Source organism: Tympanuchus pallidicinctus, unplaced genomic scaffold (assembly GCF_026119805.1).
Source record: "Tympanuchus pallidicinctus isolate F22 unplaced genomic scaffold, pur_lepc_1.0 scaffold16, whole genome shotgun sequence".
In the NCBI taxonomy this organism is placed as follows: domain Eukaryota; kingdom Metazoa; phylum Chordata; class Aves; order Galliformes; family Phasianidae; genus Tympanuchus; species Tympanuchus pallidicinctus.
In genome coordinates, this window is record NW_026294679.1 from 11,837,479 (window position 1) to 11,853,372 (window position 15,894).

At 42.1% G+C, this 15,894-nt stretch overlaps 2 protein-coding genes across 4 annotated transcripts in view; one reads left to right on the top strand and one right to left on the bottom strand.

Moving 5' to 3' along the window:
- ATP5MK (ATP synthase membrane subunit k) overlaps positions 1 to 3,336 on the top strand; it is a 426,737-nt gene extending 423,401 nt beyond the window's left edge. Inside the window, exons 1-5 of one of the 3 annotated variants that reach the window (XM_052677880.1) lie at positions 18 to 111; positions 640 to 673; positions 1,811 to 1,908; positions 2,001 to 2,096; positions 2,974 to 3,336. In XM_052677880.1, the coding sequence (XP_052533840.1) occupies positions 1,822 to 1,908; positions 2,001 to 2,093 (180 nt within the window). In that variant the 5' untranslated portion in view covers positions 18 to 111; positions 640 to 673; positions 1,811 to 1,821 and the 3' untranslated portion in view covers positions 2,094 to 2,096; positions 2,974 to 3,336. Of the gene's footprint in view, positions 1 to 8; positions 112 to 637; positions 674 to 1,810; positions 1,909 to 2,000; positions 2,097 to 2,973 lie in introns of those variants that run through there. The other 2 variants (XM_052677878.1, XM_052677879.1) reach the window with 2 other exon arrangements.
- A 743-nt stretch (positions 3,337 to 4,079) lies between these two features.
- On the bottom strand, positions 4,080 to 15,322 carry TAF5 (TATA-box binding protein associated factor 5). Its single transcript, XM_052677862.1, has 11 exons — positions 14,794 to 15,322; positions 13,366 to 13,606; positions 11,985 to 12,300; positions 11,204 to 11,367; positions 10,629 to 10,764; positions 10,042 to 10,162; positions 8,906 to 9,035; positions 8,090 to 8,254; positions 7,492 to 7,669; positions 7,181 to 7,358; positions 4,080 to 5,930 (listed from the first exon to the last, which is right to left on the bottom strand). Exons 1-11 carry the CDS (start codon positions 15,305 to 15,307, stop codon positions 5,713 to 5,715), a joined length of 2,361 nt encoding a protein of 786 aa, XP_052533822.1. The 5' UTR covers positions 15,308 to 15,322; the 3' UTR covers positions 4,080 to 5,712.
- Between the last annotated feature and the right edge of the window lie 572 nt (positions 15,323 to 15,894).

Below are 15,894 nucleotides of genomic sequence, written 5' to 3' on the forward strand. Positions count from 1 at the left end.
CAACCAATCAGCGTGCGGATTGGTGGCTGCGCGCGCAGCTGGGTGGCCGCCATCTTGTGGGAGGGCGCTGAAGAAGGGCAGAGCGAGGCGGTAAGGAAGGAGGCAGCCAAGGTAGTTGTGGCAGCTGTGGTGTGAGGGAGCCTGTCTGGCTTGAGTGCGGGTCTCTGTCTCCTGCTCTTTCTGGTGGACTTTGCCGCTGGGTGGGAGGGCTGTACGTGGTATTGGGCTATGGTTATTCTCAAGGGTGCCCGCGACCTTCAATCGCTGTGTCGCCTCCTCAGCTCCGGCCCGTGGCGAGGCAGCGTCTGTGAGGGGCATGCCGAGGGCAGGGAGTTCTTCTGAAAAGGAAAGCTTGCGTTGCGCTGTCTGAGCTCCGAGCCGCCCTTGGAAAGTTCCCAGTGACTCTTCTCCAGGGTTTTGCTTCGGTCTTGTGTAAATCAAAGATGAGGTTGGCTTTCCACGTCGTCTACTGCAAATGTCTGTGAGGTTTCTTTGAGGGTCTTCACTGTTTCACCCTCAGCTGAACGCAGGCAGGCATCTCTAACTGCATAGCAGAGGTGTTACAGGGCCGGGTTTGTGCAAGGATTGTGTTCATGAATGCGGAACTAGCTACAGCCATTCTCTGTATCTATTTTATAGGGTGCCAGGGGCTTCAGCATCTCTGCTAAGCTTGGTAGGTAGTGTGCGGCACGTGTACTTCCTTTGAGCTGAGGTATAAAGTAAACAAGTGTCCATCTTAAATATGACTTCCTTAAGCATAAGAGAAGGATACTCTTAAAAAATATACCTCTAAGCATTAAAACCTCTTGTGCTGTAAGGAAGGTCAGATACTGAAACAGGCTCTCCAGGGCATTTGTGGAGCCTCCATCTCCAGAGATACTCAAAAATCTAATGACAAGTCCATGAATGACCCTGTTTTGATCAGGTTGGGGTTGGACTGTATGATCTCTAGAGGTGCCAGCATCAGCTACTGAGTGATTCTGCAAGTATGTTCCTGTGTGTTTGGTAGGCTGTTGTGCTAACTGACTTTGTGCAGTAGACCTGGGATTTTGGTCTAGGTGCAGACAAAATGCAAAGGCGTGCTCTCATGCTTGGTGATTTCACTGTATCTGTGAAAACACTTATAAGGTCCTATAGTTGCCTCAACTGGCTTGCTGGTATAGCTGAAAACTGAGTAGAAATATGTATTTTAGCCCAGCCTGGTCAAGTAAAAATACAATAGTAATGTGCAGCTGTGAGCAGAGCAGGTTTTAATGACCAAACACTTGTATTCTAATATAGTATGAAAGTTGCAACGCAGCATTTTGAATTGCAAAATGGCACAGTGGTCTTGCCTGAATCAGGTCACTGCTGAGCTTTTGGACGTGCAGCTGAAGCTATTCCCCAGCTGAGCTTAGGATGAGTTATTTTAATAAAGTGTTGTAAATTCCAGAACAATTGCTAGATGTACTCGTACTGGATGGTTGTGTAGGCAGGAGTAGCAGTTTGGGTGGTTTGATTCTTTTAGGAATATTCCTTTATGTTGTTATCATCATACAGACTACTTTTTACATATTTAATTTCTGTTAAATGAACTCTGGAAAGCCTGAAGAGCTTTCCTTTTCAAAGCCCCTTATTTTCTTGCCTTTGAAGATGCAGTGCTCTGAATATGCCCATTCTTCAATGTATATCTAGTCTGTTAAATGTTCTGAAAACATTGTAATAGTTTTGTCAGTGGAAGAACTAGGCACAGCATGGAGTCAGTTTGATCTTCTATTGGTCCTGTCCAACTGACTGTAAAACTTATTAGCTGTCTTGTATTGCTTGTTAGAACCAGCAACCATGGCTGGCCATGACTCAGGATCTCAACACCAGTTCACTGGATTTCAGAAGTACTTCAATTCCTACACCATCACAGGCAGGAGGAATGTACGTATCATGACAACTTTTGCAGTCTGGTAATAATGTGGGGTTTTTTTGAGTTTTAGACTGACAGTAAACTTTTTTTTTTTTTTTTACAGTATGTAATAGCAACATATACAGGCATTGCAATGCTCGTCTTGTATTTCAAGCTCAGACCTAAAAAGAAAACTCCTGCTGTGGCAGATAAATAAATGGTAAGCGGCCAGTTTTCTTCCAGAAAACGGTTCAATTCCAACTCAGGAAGAAAGAGTGACAAAGAAACTGCTAATAACAAAACATAATTAGGAGAAGAAACACAGGCATGTGAATTCTGTGCACAATTTTAGACCTTAATTATGTTATAGAGTAATTTGGAGGGGGCAGGAGGAGGGGGCCTTCTGAACAAATTAGGTCATTACTGGGGTCCACAGAAATCATGGGTTACTGCTGTTCTTTTTATTCTTCAGACATGCTAAACAGGGTTAGGGATCCTCATGCAGAATAAGCAAGGAAGGAGGAATGGATGGATGTTGCATCTAGGCGTGTCAGGTTTTGCCTACACAGTGTGTGCCTGTGATTTATCCTTTTGCTGTAAAAAATAACTATTGCTACTACTGCTTTGAGTATTGAAATGAAGTAATAGGTAATGACTTAGTTATTAACTGTATCTGAGAATTCTATGAGGAGATTAACGCTGCATTAAGACCTCTTGAACAGAGAAAAGGAGCACTATAAACAATGCGCTGAGAGCTGAGTAGGCAAGGACCATAGGGAAGTGGTTGAGCTTGTTCTTATGTAGCAAAAACCAAGTGTTACAATACATAGTCCACTTTCAAATACATTTTCACTGAAATGGCATTTTGAAAAAATGAGAAAACCCTTGTGTTGTCCTCACAGCCTGCAAAATGGGTAGAAAACAATAAGCTTCAGCTTATTACAACTGTTTATGATAAAGGGACACTACTTCCTTTTTTTAATGTTGAAATTTGCCTGCTTTTATGTAAAACTGTTTGAACTGTGGGAAGGGGTGATGCTCAAATAGCAAGCCTTGCACAGTGGTACTAATATGTTTGCTCTCTCATCTCTTGGCAGGTTTTTGGCATGTCTGAAGCACCAATCTTTGTCATGTCATTGCAAAAGGAAACTGATGTCCTGCGGTGGCTAATAAAATATAAACAAATATTTGCTTTATTGAAAATGTGACATGGTGCAAAGAAGCAGAAGTGGGGTACTTTCTTCCTATTTCAAAAATCATCTGTAGTGGAGATGGAGTAGCTGACTCTTTCCTGAGTATTTGATCTCATCTGTTGTAACACATCCTCCTGAGCACTTAGTAGTAATCTAGGGAAGATCTCAGCAGCACGATCATAACAAGCACAGAGCTTACAGCTGCGCAGAGCATCTGTGTTGCTGAGTGTCATAGTGGACATCAGTAAACTTGCATGGCTTGCAATACTTGGTTGTGCTGGTTACTTTTTTTAACACTTCCAGCTACTAACTTACATGGAAGCCATTACTTCATTAATGATAATGCAGTGCAGAACAGCAGTCAGCTGCTGCCTCTGTTGCCTGTATTTTGCATAGAATCTTTCTGGTTTTGAGTTGAAAGCATCCCAACATAGTGTGATCCTTAGTTGACTTGTATATACAGCCAGCTCTCTGCCCACCCCTAAAGCTGGTATATCATGCTCTCTAACCCATCTTTCTACAACAAAATTCAGTAAAATTCATTTCCTTCAATGGAGGTGGTTACACAGCACAGTGCTTTTTGGCAGGTCACCAGCAACAAGGGTTGAACATGGGACCTGGGGTGCAAAAGTAGGAGACAAAAAGACCTAAACTTAGGAAGTAAGCATGATTGCTGGCAAAAAGTGTAGGTCAGAGGAAATTACACAAGGTTCTCATGTTCTCCCTCCAGCCTTAATTTATTATTAAAGCCATCCTTCTGCATAAAACTAGTCTTTCTGTCCTGTTCACATCAACAGCCTCTGTCCTTTTTGACTTTCGCATACAATTGGCTAAAATGTATCCCATACAGTTAGAACTAAATGTAAGTTAAACAACTAGTCATCAACTGCTGAACTACTTTGTTTCTCCTAGCACAGTACTCACATTTAAAAGCACTGCTCTCACATCCACTGCAGCTGTCAGGGAAAGAAAGTATCTTCTTCCAACGTACAGTGTACAGACACAAGCTGTGTGGTTTTAGTATTTATTATACTATCAAAAGTATAAAACTGTACAAAACAAAAAGGCAGAATGTGGCAGTGATTTCTTCAAGCTCTCAATGCTGTATGTGCTTTTAGGTAACTTAATTTACTACAATTTTACTTAAGTCCAGCTGGTCATATTGAGTGCTAGGAAATTTTGATGTACCTTTACAGATAAAATCCACAGTAGTTTAGTTTTAACCTTTTGTCTTTAAAAAAGTTTCCAAATTAGTTTCCTTTTGAATTTTCTACCCTTATTTTGACATTTAATGCCCCAATGCCCCTTTACTCCAAGGCTTAGTCAGAAAAAGGATGAGATAGGAGGTAGTTTTTTGTTTACCTTAGAAATGTCAAGTCTTGGTTTTCTGCATCTTCAGTAGAGAGCCAGCAGATTGTTTAAGTGCCTGAGCCCTTACTGCAAGTAACAGGGAATACAAACAGATTTCCTTATATGTAGTTTGTGGAAGATTCTAAGAGGCCTTTCCTTTTCCATTCATAGACCCCAAAACATGCTCTATCCTCCCAGTATTTTGTATCTTTTACTTTTCCTTAGAAGCTCTGAGCTTTACTGGTTGTCCAGCAAGACTTACTGGAGTACAGCAGGGTTTTTTTGGGTGGCAATTGTCACACAAGCAGACAAGCCAGCCTTTCAAAAGCAAACTGATAGCGTACTGATGACTGAGTAAGCTTTTTGCTCTGCAATTTCTTGATCCTTCACTAGTTTTTAGAGTGTGATGTATTGAACTATATGCTGAAAGGATGCTGGTTTTTGAAGCTTTTCAAATCTAATAAAACACATGAGGGTTTAAGTATAATGTTTTTAAAATTGGGTGATGCATGTCAGTTGTCCCTTTCCCCCAAACCATCCCTCCAAAGAATTCACATTGCAACTTGTGTTGCTTATCACACAGCAGCAGCTACTTGTCAGAACAGAATAACAAGATCTGCATTTCTAATAACTCAAAAGAGCACAGAAGTTTGAAATCTTTTCAGGACTTGGTACTTAGATGCATAAAAACTACATGTAACTTCTCTGCAGTTCCCCACAAGCCTCTGCCTGTTGGGCTTATTCTTTCAATGCCCCATTTGTTGCTGTAATATCCTCACCATACCTGTTGCCCAGCCTAGGCTATAGTGAGTTAAACTACATTCTTCTTTTCTGAGTCTGAAGTTTTTACCTGTGTTTGAGACTGGTTAAACGTTACCAAACCATACATTAAGTGCTTTAAAAAAAGTCATTTGAGAACAAATACCAAGGCTGTTAACTTTCCAGAAGTTTCAGCAGAGCTCAATAGCATCTCTGAGAGGAGACAGCCATTTTCATATACATACATATATATATATACACGTACGTATACATTTACCAAAAGCACCACGAAACAATTCCTTCCTTTAAATCCACAGTGTCTTGTCAAGCTCCAGCATTTTCAAATTGTGGGAGCAGAACATGTGAATTATGGGAGCAGAACAGAGATGTTGCTTGAGTTAGTTTACACAATTTTGTTTCTTCCTGCAATGGACTGGTGAAGTCCTCCCATACAAGACATTTCTCTTCATCTCACATTCTGAGGTCACTGCTGCAACAACTTGGCACAGCCAGCCAGTCTCGCGTCTTCCTGATCTACTGTGAACTGTAGGCTCCTGCAGCGAGCAGCAAGTTCCTGCGTGTAAAATGAAGGTGTACAACTGGAGTTGATTTGGTCATGTATGTACCTAGTAACAAGTCCTGTGAGTTTTCAGGCAAGTTTATGTGTCCCGTGGCTGTAGTAAAGTCATCCGTTTCTAAATCTTCAAATGCTTTCACTGCATCCCACAGCCGAACTGTGTTATCCATTGAACCTAAAAGAGAAAAAAGGAAAGTAACAGTTAAAAGTCTTTTCCTTGCTAGACAGCAAGTAAACACAATAGGAATTCAAACTCACAAAGCAGAATTACTCATAACTGAATAGTAAGCCCTCATCCTGCAATGAAGCATTTTTAAACAAGCCTTTAACAAAGCAAAAGCACACATAAAAGCTATCACCTGTAATCTAACAGGGACACACTGTGGATAAAGTGCAAAGAAGCACATCTGGGTTTCCATGCTATCAGCCAGCACTTGAAAAGGCAAGACTTAGGGCTACATCCCAACTCCACCAGATGTTTATGATTCTAAGTCACAGTAACTTTTTTTCTGATACTTGAATACTTTCTTTGATAGAGGGAAGACCCCAGTATTTTGCAGGCCCAGAGGTCTGTGCTTTCATTGGAGCACTGGTCAGCTGAAGGAACCACCATGCAGGCTGGATCAAACCTGCACTCCGGAAGCATTCACCCTGTGGTAGCGGCTCACTCAGGATTCTTAAAGCACTGCAGTTAGGAAGAGGGAACTAAAGAAATTCCTAGCCTGATTTTGTAAGGAAATTACTTAGAATCCAGCTTACAGTATCTGTACATTATTTCTTCTATCAGAAAACGAACTTTTTCACTAACTTCAACTAACTGACAGAACAGAGCAAATTTGGAATTTCCTAAATTCCTATGCATTTTAAGACAACAGTTCACAGAGACGAAACTGTGCCTCCACAGAGTGAAAATAGTGGCCCTACCAAAGGAGCCCTACCAAATCAGCCACCAGAGTATCCACGTGGACAAGCAGGAAAACCAAGCAAACTTCACAAGTTCCACTGCTCATAAACCTGATCATTGATACATAATTTTATATTAAAAATCTAGCACGAAGAAACAGTAAGGCAACAGATTACTTATTTTCTTGCCCTCTCTTCAAGTCCTGCTACGTGGCCCCCCACCTCTCCTCCCATCTCAGTACCCCACGCATCTTTAAGACCAGCCATTTCTTGTCTGCCCCAGAAGTATTTCTGACTTCAGTTTACACCAGCACTACGTACAGAGCCCAACCTTCACTATCAATTAACTGTGTAACACCTTTCCTCCAGTTCCCAGAATACCTGGTACCACCAGTTTTAATTTGCTGGGTCTGCTTAAGACAGTGACTAATTTGTCTTCCACAGCTTAAGGAATCCATTACATAATCCCACTTCACATAGACGGAACACAACGGAAACTTGCTTGCTTCCAGCGACTTTTACCTGATGCTAAAATCTCCCCATCCCTACTGAATCGGAGCGCATAGATGGTGTCAGTGTGCCCTTTCAGTTCTCCGACCATCAAGCCGTGTCCAATATCCCACAGCAGAACTCTGCCATCTGTTGCTCCAGTAGCCAGGAATCGTCCATTAGGAGAAAATGCCAACGAATGAATCGGACCCTACAAAAGACATTTGCAGAGAGGAAAGCCAAACAAGCTAATTAAGCCTTCTTAGCCAGTCAATCTGTATTCTAAAGGCTGTATTCTTCAGAATCCCACCATAGAAATTGTCACATCGGTGATGTGCCTTTACCTTATGTCCAGTGAATATTCTTACACAATTCCCATTTAAAACATCCCAGAGCCGTACAGTTCTGTCTGCTGAGCCAGTGGCAATATAGTTGGAGTTAGGGTGAAATCGAGTACATGTCACATCTGCGAGGTGGCCAGCAAATATCCGTAAAGGCTGGTAATGATCTGTTGCCCACAGTCTGAAAAGAAAAGCTTCGTTAATAAAGGGAGCCCCCAAGAAGTTCAGAATCTATTGCACGGTAATTAAAAAAGGAAGTAATTAATGAATGGCTTCTCACTGGTAAGTTTACTGAATTAGCAGGATCTGTGTTCTGGAAAACTGTGCTTCTCAAAAGGGAGAAATAAAGAATATTCTGTCATGGTAAATAAACAGCAGGAGAAAATATTTTTAATTAAATGACCACGAAGGAGGATGCTATCTCTGATGTGTGTTGAAAGGAAAAAAATATGTATGTTAAAACAGCTGCTCAGTATTTTAATTCCCGTGTAATAAAATTTACTTCCCAAAATAGGTTAGCCTATAGTATATCAGCCAAAAATCTCTTACAGGGTTAATTCACCACAAAACTGATATGTAGAAAACTCATCTAATTTCTTACCTAGCCACTCTGTCGTGTCCCCCTGACACAAAGTAATACCCGTAAGGAGAGAACTGTGTATCCCATACTGGATAGTTGTGTCCTTTATATCCCACCAGACACGTGAATGTTTGGAGGCTCCACAATCTGACAGTACCATCCTCAGAACAGGACAGCAGGTAGTTCCTGTCACAGGAGAAAGTATAGGATATTACATATCAAATTCACACCATAATTCTGTGATACATAAAACTCTCCACTGGGCAGCTACCAATTAGTATGTCCCATATAAATCAGGATTTCAGTGAAGTAAGCAACAGTAAAGTGTTCAGGAAGAATTGAGCCCTCAGTCCTTATGCGAAAGAGACATTTGAACACTGATGATTAATTCTCATGACACAGCAATACAGAGGGGCACATTACATTCACATGAAAAACAAACCAAAACCAAACAGTAGATTGCTATGCTATATTACTTTAAAATGATCTTAATGTAACTCTGAACTAAAACTAAATGGTACGATTCCCTGAATGTGATCTCAGTATGAATTCTTTCTCCTAATTTATAAGAAATTATGAATAGACTCCATGTATAGAGTCTAGATCATATATAGACTCTGTATTCGTGTTCCACACAAAGTTTACTTCTCAGCTGTACTTCTGTGATGGTTGTCTCTTGTGTAGCTTACAAAACGTTTTAAATTCTGTTATTTTAAAGAAGACACAAGAGTTACTTTAATCTTCTGGAAGAAGCTGCATTAAAAACATGTTCACATTCATAGCGTACAATTAAGACTCAAGATAAGCAAACTAATTAGCTTGTAAACTTTATTTTACCTGTCGGGACTGAAGCTGGTGCCATAGACAGGTCCACTGTGACCATACAAAATCTTCAACTCACTTGCAGTTTTCTCATCCATGATCCTCTCCAAGACATCATCTGATTCTTTGTCAATCAGACTGAGGTCTGCAATATTTCAAAGTTCATGCATCATAACAACTGTCAGAGGTTCAAAGACAAATGCCATGAAGACAAGTAACATCTTCTCCACCGTCGATAAGTAACTCACAAACAAAAGCACCTTGAAATAGGTCATGGTGAAGTGTGTACAATGGCACAACACTTCTACCCTTGTAGAAGGTGACAATAATACTTTACATAAATAATCACTCTTTCACAAGTCTTCATAATAGATAAAATCGATAAAAACTCATAATAGATAAAATCCTGATTGGTTTATTTTTCATACATGTATTGTTTAGTCTTAAGACACACTTCTTGAGATGACAAACTTTCATGTCTTTTCCCAGGTCTTTTTGACAGCTTCCCACTTGTATGGGAACTGCTGAGTCACGGCCTGAACCTCTGATTGATCACCTGAGGCGAGCCATGAGTCAGCCAGAGGAGCTCAGGTGCAGGCAATTCAGCTGTGCTGCCGGAAGGGGTGGAGCCAGGCTGCACCCCTCCTAGACCTATTTAAGAGCTGGCTACCAGCAGGCAAGGATCTTGTCTGGAGATCCCTCCTTCTGGTGTTTTGTGGGTGAGCCCAGGATAGGGTAAGCCTTGTATTTATTCTCTTTTGTTACCATAGTCTGCTTTGCCTAACTCTCTTGTTTATTTTGTGATTTTAACATCCTAGCATTCTTTGATTATACACCACTACACACAACTTAAAATAACTTTCAATAACTTTGCTGAACACCACATTTCATTTCAGCACCAAGACTAAGAACTGTTCATTTGTGTGCAGGCTGCCTGGCAGTAGGTGTACACAGCCAGATATCTCCTTCCTTTACAAATACATATTTCTAATGATAAGATGCAAATATACAACTGTGCACAGTGTTTCTTCAAAGTGACAACATGTAACTGCTCAAAAAAACTCTCCTGACAGACACAGTTTTCTGTTCACACAAAACACACGTGACACAAACAATGCACACTGACATTCAATTTTCTTTGACTTAATTACCTGCTGCTGCTTTCACACTACGTAGCTTTTTCGGAGTCACAGACCACACTCTGACTGTGGAGTCAGCAAAGCCTCCTACAATCATGCTAGAGTCATCTGTAATATCCACTGCAGTTAAACCCTATAGACAAAATAGCCACTGATGTTGTTTGTAGCTTCCACAGTGCATTTCAAACATTACCAAACCTTATACACCAAAAGAATGAACTATGCTCATTTAACAGAAATAGAATAGTTTGGACAAACACATCTTTGAAATTCTTGCACCACGAGACAGAAAGATACATAGGTGAGGTACAGTTAATGGTGACAAAGCAGCACTGCTTCCCAGCATTTTGGTGCAAACTATCGACTGTATTCTGTACAATGCACTCAGGGTCACATTGGAAAAACGAAAGAAAGAATTGAGGCAAAACCAGAGCAAACCCAAGGAACATAGAAATTAGTTTAAGGAAGTTTATAAGTAGAATTTTGAATGTTCCAAATGCTCTGACAACCAACGTTAACTCTTTAGTCTTCTTTCTTAAGACTGAAGTTTATCATTTTGATTCCCTCCTTCATATCACCCAAATTCTTCTTTTACCAACCTGATAAGCATTAAGGAACGTGTAGAAACAGATAGAAGGCAGGCACTCTGGCCCAAGACGCACACGTCTGGCAGCTTCCTTCATGTTCATCACTTTATCCAGTTTATCTGAGTCTTTCAGTTCAGGAAGAGGAATTCTAGAAGCACACATTTTTATGAACTTTCCATATTGTCAATTTAAACAGAGAAAGCAGAATCTTCACATGCAACCTTATAACTCAATATTCAAATACCAAAATAAATTCAGAAGAATGAAATACTGTGTAAAAGACTGATGAGAAAAACAAGCAGTAGCTTTAAGAATTCCAGACAGGTGGTGAAACGAGGTAACTATTTGAGTATGGCCAGAAAAGATAAGGGGGTAACCAAATAAAATCAGGAAGTCTAGATTGACGTGAAGGGCAAAGACAGAAGGTTACATGCTAAGCTTTGCATTAGCTGCCCTGAAGTCTTATGGCTGAAGCTGTCTACAGCTGAAATGGACAAAGAGCTAAAGCATCATGTGACCAGCACTGCACATTTGGCATGATAATGCTGGATTTGACAGGAGTTCTCTGCACATCATTCCCTTGGTACCTGTTTTGAGGAGGAGCATTAGGGTCCTGTTTTTTGCTTTTTGACCCCACACTGTCTCTTTTAGGTTTTTTCTTCTTTGGTTTTCCTTCCTCATTTTCTCCCTCTTCATCTTCATCATCCAAAGGCACATCAAACTCTGGTTCTTTCAATAAGCCAAAGAAAACCTGCAAGCCAATAAGATACATACGACATAATGGCAACTGTTGCTCTTACTGAACACTAATTTTTCAGTCTGAAAGGGACAGCTCTACTAAATTGAACATTACTGCGTTCGTTACTGATTAGTCTGTCACAAGTGTAATACATGTTCTGCTGTTTTACCCAGCAATTGATCTGGACAACTGTGAGTTCTCCCATAACCTCTTAGTGCTTCCCTAAAGCAAAATCCCTACCACTTACATAATGTATTTGTGTGGCATTATATAGTACTACAACTACTGTTGAGATCTACCCAACAGTCTTTGCAGTAACAACTGGAAGTAAGAACGGTTGTTGCTGTACTAGAGAGGATGCCAGATGGGTCAATTTTAAAACTACACAGCAAAATCATGAGTTTAAATCCAGTTCAGCAAACAGAATATAGAGCTGTCTATCACAGTTCCTTCTACTGGTCAGTGACACATTTTGATTTCTCTACTCCTGATAACATCTATTTGTACTGAACTCTTCCTTCACTTTGTTCGTGTTGTCGTTTAAGATCTCAAGTAGCAATAATCAGTACTTTCTGAAAAACTACTCTGGAAACGTTCAATAATAAAGAGCAATAATCTTTTCCTCCTACCTTTGCTTTATTTGCCTCTCGTTTTGCCTCCCCAGCCAAGCTCCCAACCATAGCATCTATCTGTTGTTTACTACGAGGCATTCCATCAAAAATATCAATGTAGAGATGTTCCTGAACAATGTTCCAGATCTGGTTGTTCTGCTTTTCCTGAAGATGCCTCTTCAGGAGTTGGTAAGAGTCACGGGAAATACGCAGAACAAACTTGCTTGTTCGGAAATCCAGCATGGTCTCATTGCCTTTCATATGTTCCTTTTTGGTTAAGCTAGATAACACACGGAGGTCATCTTGGTAATAACATTCCTGATCCCCATGAAATCTATTGAAATTCAACACGTGGTAAAAAATTTATTAGAAAATACTATCTCCTAAGTGCACACTTAGTTACATCATTTTAACATGAAACACAGTAGCTTCCAAAGATTCCTCAACAACTACATATGGAATGATCTTCGTGCTGGAATAAGATTCCTTTCGCAACGAATCAGCGACTTATTGTACACAGTAAAATTAATTAAGAGTTTAAATTAAAAAAAAAGATGAAGAGAATACACAGAAATACATAAGCACAAAGGATTACTGCCTGCAGTAAATAGTTACACTAATACATCTATTTACATAAATGAAACTTCAATTAGTGGTACCATAAAGTACAAGGCATTTCTTACTATGTAAGACTACCTGGATGTATTTGTAATTGACTCATATGAATATGCACATTTAACAATGAATGCATTCCTCACTTCCCACTCACATTACCTAATAGCTGACATACATCTAGAAAAAATAAGCTTCCATTTTTAATTCAAATCATTTATAAGATACTTGTGGCAGGGAACATTTTAATTATTTAAAGAACTTTTTTTCTGACCATGTTTGAGGGATAAACACGGGTTGAAATGTTTCTTAATTGGTTTGATCCCAGAATATAATAATGTAGATTAATGATAATTTCCTTTAATCTTAGAATAATTTAAATATATACAGTATGATGTTAGTAAACATTTATAGACTGCACTGCTTTGGATCTCGGTGCAACTTTCAAGTGCTAGAAAACGAGCCCATAATCTTTCCCTAAAGCAGCAGCATCTTCTCATTGATACTTTGCAGCAGGGAACTCACCACCTCAACATAAACACCATTAAAATCTGCAAGTGTACAGTTCAAAAGCATGGAGTTTGCACATCTTTCTAACACTGAAGATTGGAAAAGGATTAACAATTCCAGCAAACCACAGATTGTAAGTCCCTTCAGCATTACTGAAGAGCATGTGTTTGTATATGTATATATGTACACACACGCCTATGCCAGCCACTACAGCTAACGGACTTAATCAAAGTAGCAGACAGCACATAATGGAATTACACAAATTAAAATCACTTACCTTTCAAAAAAAGACTTAGCTTCACTCTCATGTTGGTTGTAGACCAACTCCAAGTACATGTGTACAAAGAGAGGATAAAACAGCTGAGACAGTTCAGCCCGATGACAGTCCAGGGAACACTCAATGAAGTTTTTTAAACCGCTGTAGTACTCCTCATACAGCGTTGGGTCCCCCTGCTGATTGTAGGCAGACAACACTGCACTCACATCTGGCTGATCCTCCACAACAACACCTCCTCCAACTGCAAAAGCATTAGCACATAACAGATTGTAATGCTGCCTCAAAGAGCAATACACAAATAGCAAACACACAGTGGCTAACAACACCTATGCTGAGGTAAGATGCTCAGAACAAAACAGAACATTGTTTTGCATCTGTTCAGCCCTACCTTTAAGTGATACAATTGAGAGGATGGTGGCATATTAACTATAGCCCAGCAACTGATTCTTCAAGTACAGTTCTTAATTTTTTGTGTCCTCCCTGCCAAAAGTTGCCTACAAAGTATTTAACGTAGTGCCTAACTCAGCTAAGTGAAAAAAAAGCTAGTGTCGCATCAGAATCCTTCACTGCAAGGGCTAGAAACTGTCAAATGAGGAGCTGAATATTTTTAAGCCTGTAAGATATAATCACTATAATTATTTTGCTTCTAACAAGCAAATTAAGTTAATCAACTGAACAATTTACCAAGACCACTTCATAGCCATTACAGGGCAGTGACTTTCTGCCACTTCCTAGCACTCTCATAGCAGTCATTAAACACTTTTGTCTCTTGGTCTTCTATCTTAATATATATGTACCTCCTATCAGGTGATGCCAGGAACAAGCTGACTTCATATTGTACTCTTACTGCCATTCAGACGTATAAGTTCCTGAAACACTTCCAATATTACGTAAAGCTGCCCCACGTTAAAATTTATTACAGTCTGAGGACTGAGGAACAGCTAAAGCCATTATCAGCTGGCACTAGAAATGCATAAAGCCTTTTCCACGAGTACCCTACTGCTCTTTCTTCAAAATGCAGCAGCTTGTACATCGGGGCTCTGGCAACATCCCTGCAGCCATCACCTCTACAAAGGTAATCACATCACAACTACAAAGGGAATCTTCAGCCTCGCGTGATGCCCTTCTTGAGATGGTACCCAAAGACAACGGGAAGCACTTGTCCCAGTAAGCAAAACAGACAGCCTATCCTTGGTCCCCTTCTCTGAGAGGTGCACCCCAAAATCGCGATCTCTTCTGGAGTTGCACGGCAGACTGCCAGAACCACCGATTTCCCCGAGGAGTGGGGTGCAGCCTTATCGTCCCCGGAGGAGCCACCCAGGGGAGCTCAGCCCGTGCCTCAGCATCACAGAGCCCCGAGGCAGCGGGAAGCACACCGAGTCCCTTCCGGCGGGGCCCCCCCTCCCGTAGCTGCCGAGCGCGTCTCACCTTTCCCCGGTGGCACTGCGGCCGCTGCCGCCACCCCCGGGCTAGAAGAGGCGACGGGGGCGACGCTGCCTCCTATCGCGATGGTGGCGGCGGCGGCGACCCGGCTGAGCAGCGCCTCGCTGCTGCTGGCATCCCCTTCGCCCCCCGGGGCTCCCGGGAGCCCGGCACCGGCGGGGCTGAGGGCGGCGGCTCCGAGGTCCTCGCCGAGCAGTCGAGCTTCGCGACGCAGGATCTCTTCGGACTCGCGGAGGTTGCTGCGCCGCAGGAACTGCAGCACTGCCACCAGCGTCTGCCGGTCCAGCGCCGCCGAAGAGGCGGCCGGGCCCGGTGCCGAGGGCTTACCGGACGATGCATCCCCGGCGCTCCCCGCCGTCTCCCCCTCCGCCGCCGCGGCCGACGGAGCGGGGGGGGCGGCGGTGGCGGGGGGAGCGGCGGGAGGCTGTGGCGGCGTCCCCGCCTCCGGGTCCGGCTTCACCGCGGCAACCTCCGCCGGCTCCTCAGCTACCGCCGCCATCTTGCATCGCCCCCCATTCGCCGGTGGCAGGCGGCTGCCGCCAAGCGCGGATGTTTTTGCAACAGTCAGGGCAAAGGAAGGGTACCGCCCTCTGTGACTGGCAGAGCGCTCGTAGCTTCATTTTGCGACGGTGCCGGGAGGGCTTTACGGCAGCGAGGTGGGCTGGGAGCGCAGTACGCCGCGCTCGGCGGTGATGCTCCGCGGGCGTCCTGCAGCAAACACGGACCGATGATCGCATGGGCGCAAACTGCGGGACGGACCGCTGCTTTCTGTGCGTGTATGCGAGAGATCATATTCAAAGTGACATTGATTTTGTATTAAAAAATCAATGCCGCCTCTGGTATCCTGCTTGGAGGAGACCAACGATGTCTCTAAGATTGTGCCATTACGAGGTTGATTCCTAATTAATTACAGCCGGTCACGTGCTTTCCCAGCTTTCTGTCTGTTAAAATCAGGATTCTTTGATATTACAGAATAAGCGCTTGAAAAAAAAAACCCAAAAAACAAAAAAATTCCCTATCTTGTGGCTGACGTGCTTTCTAGATGAATTACACGCCGCACCGCGTTAGCGAATCACTCGATTCTTA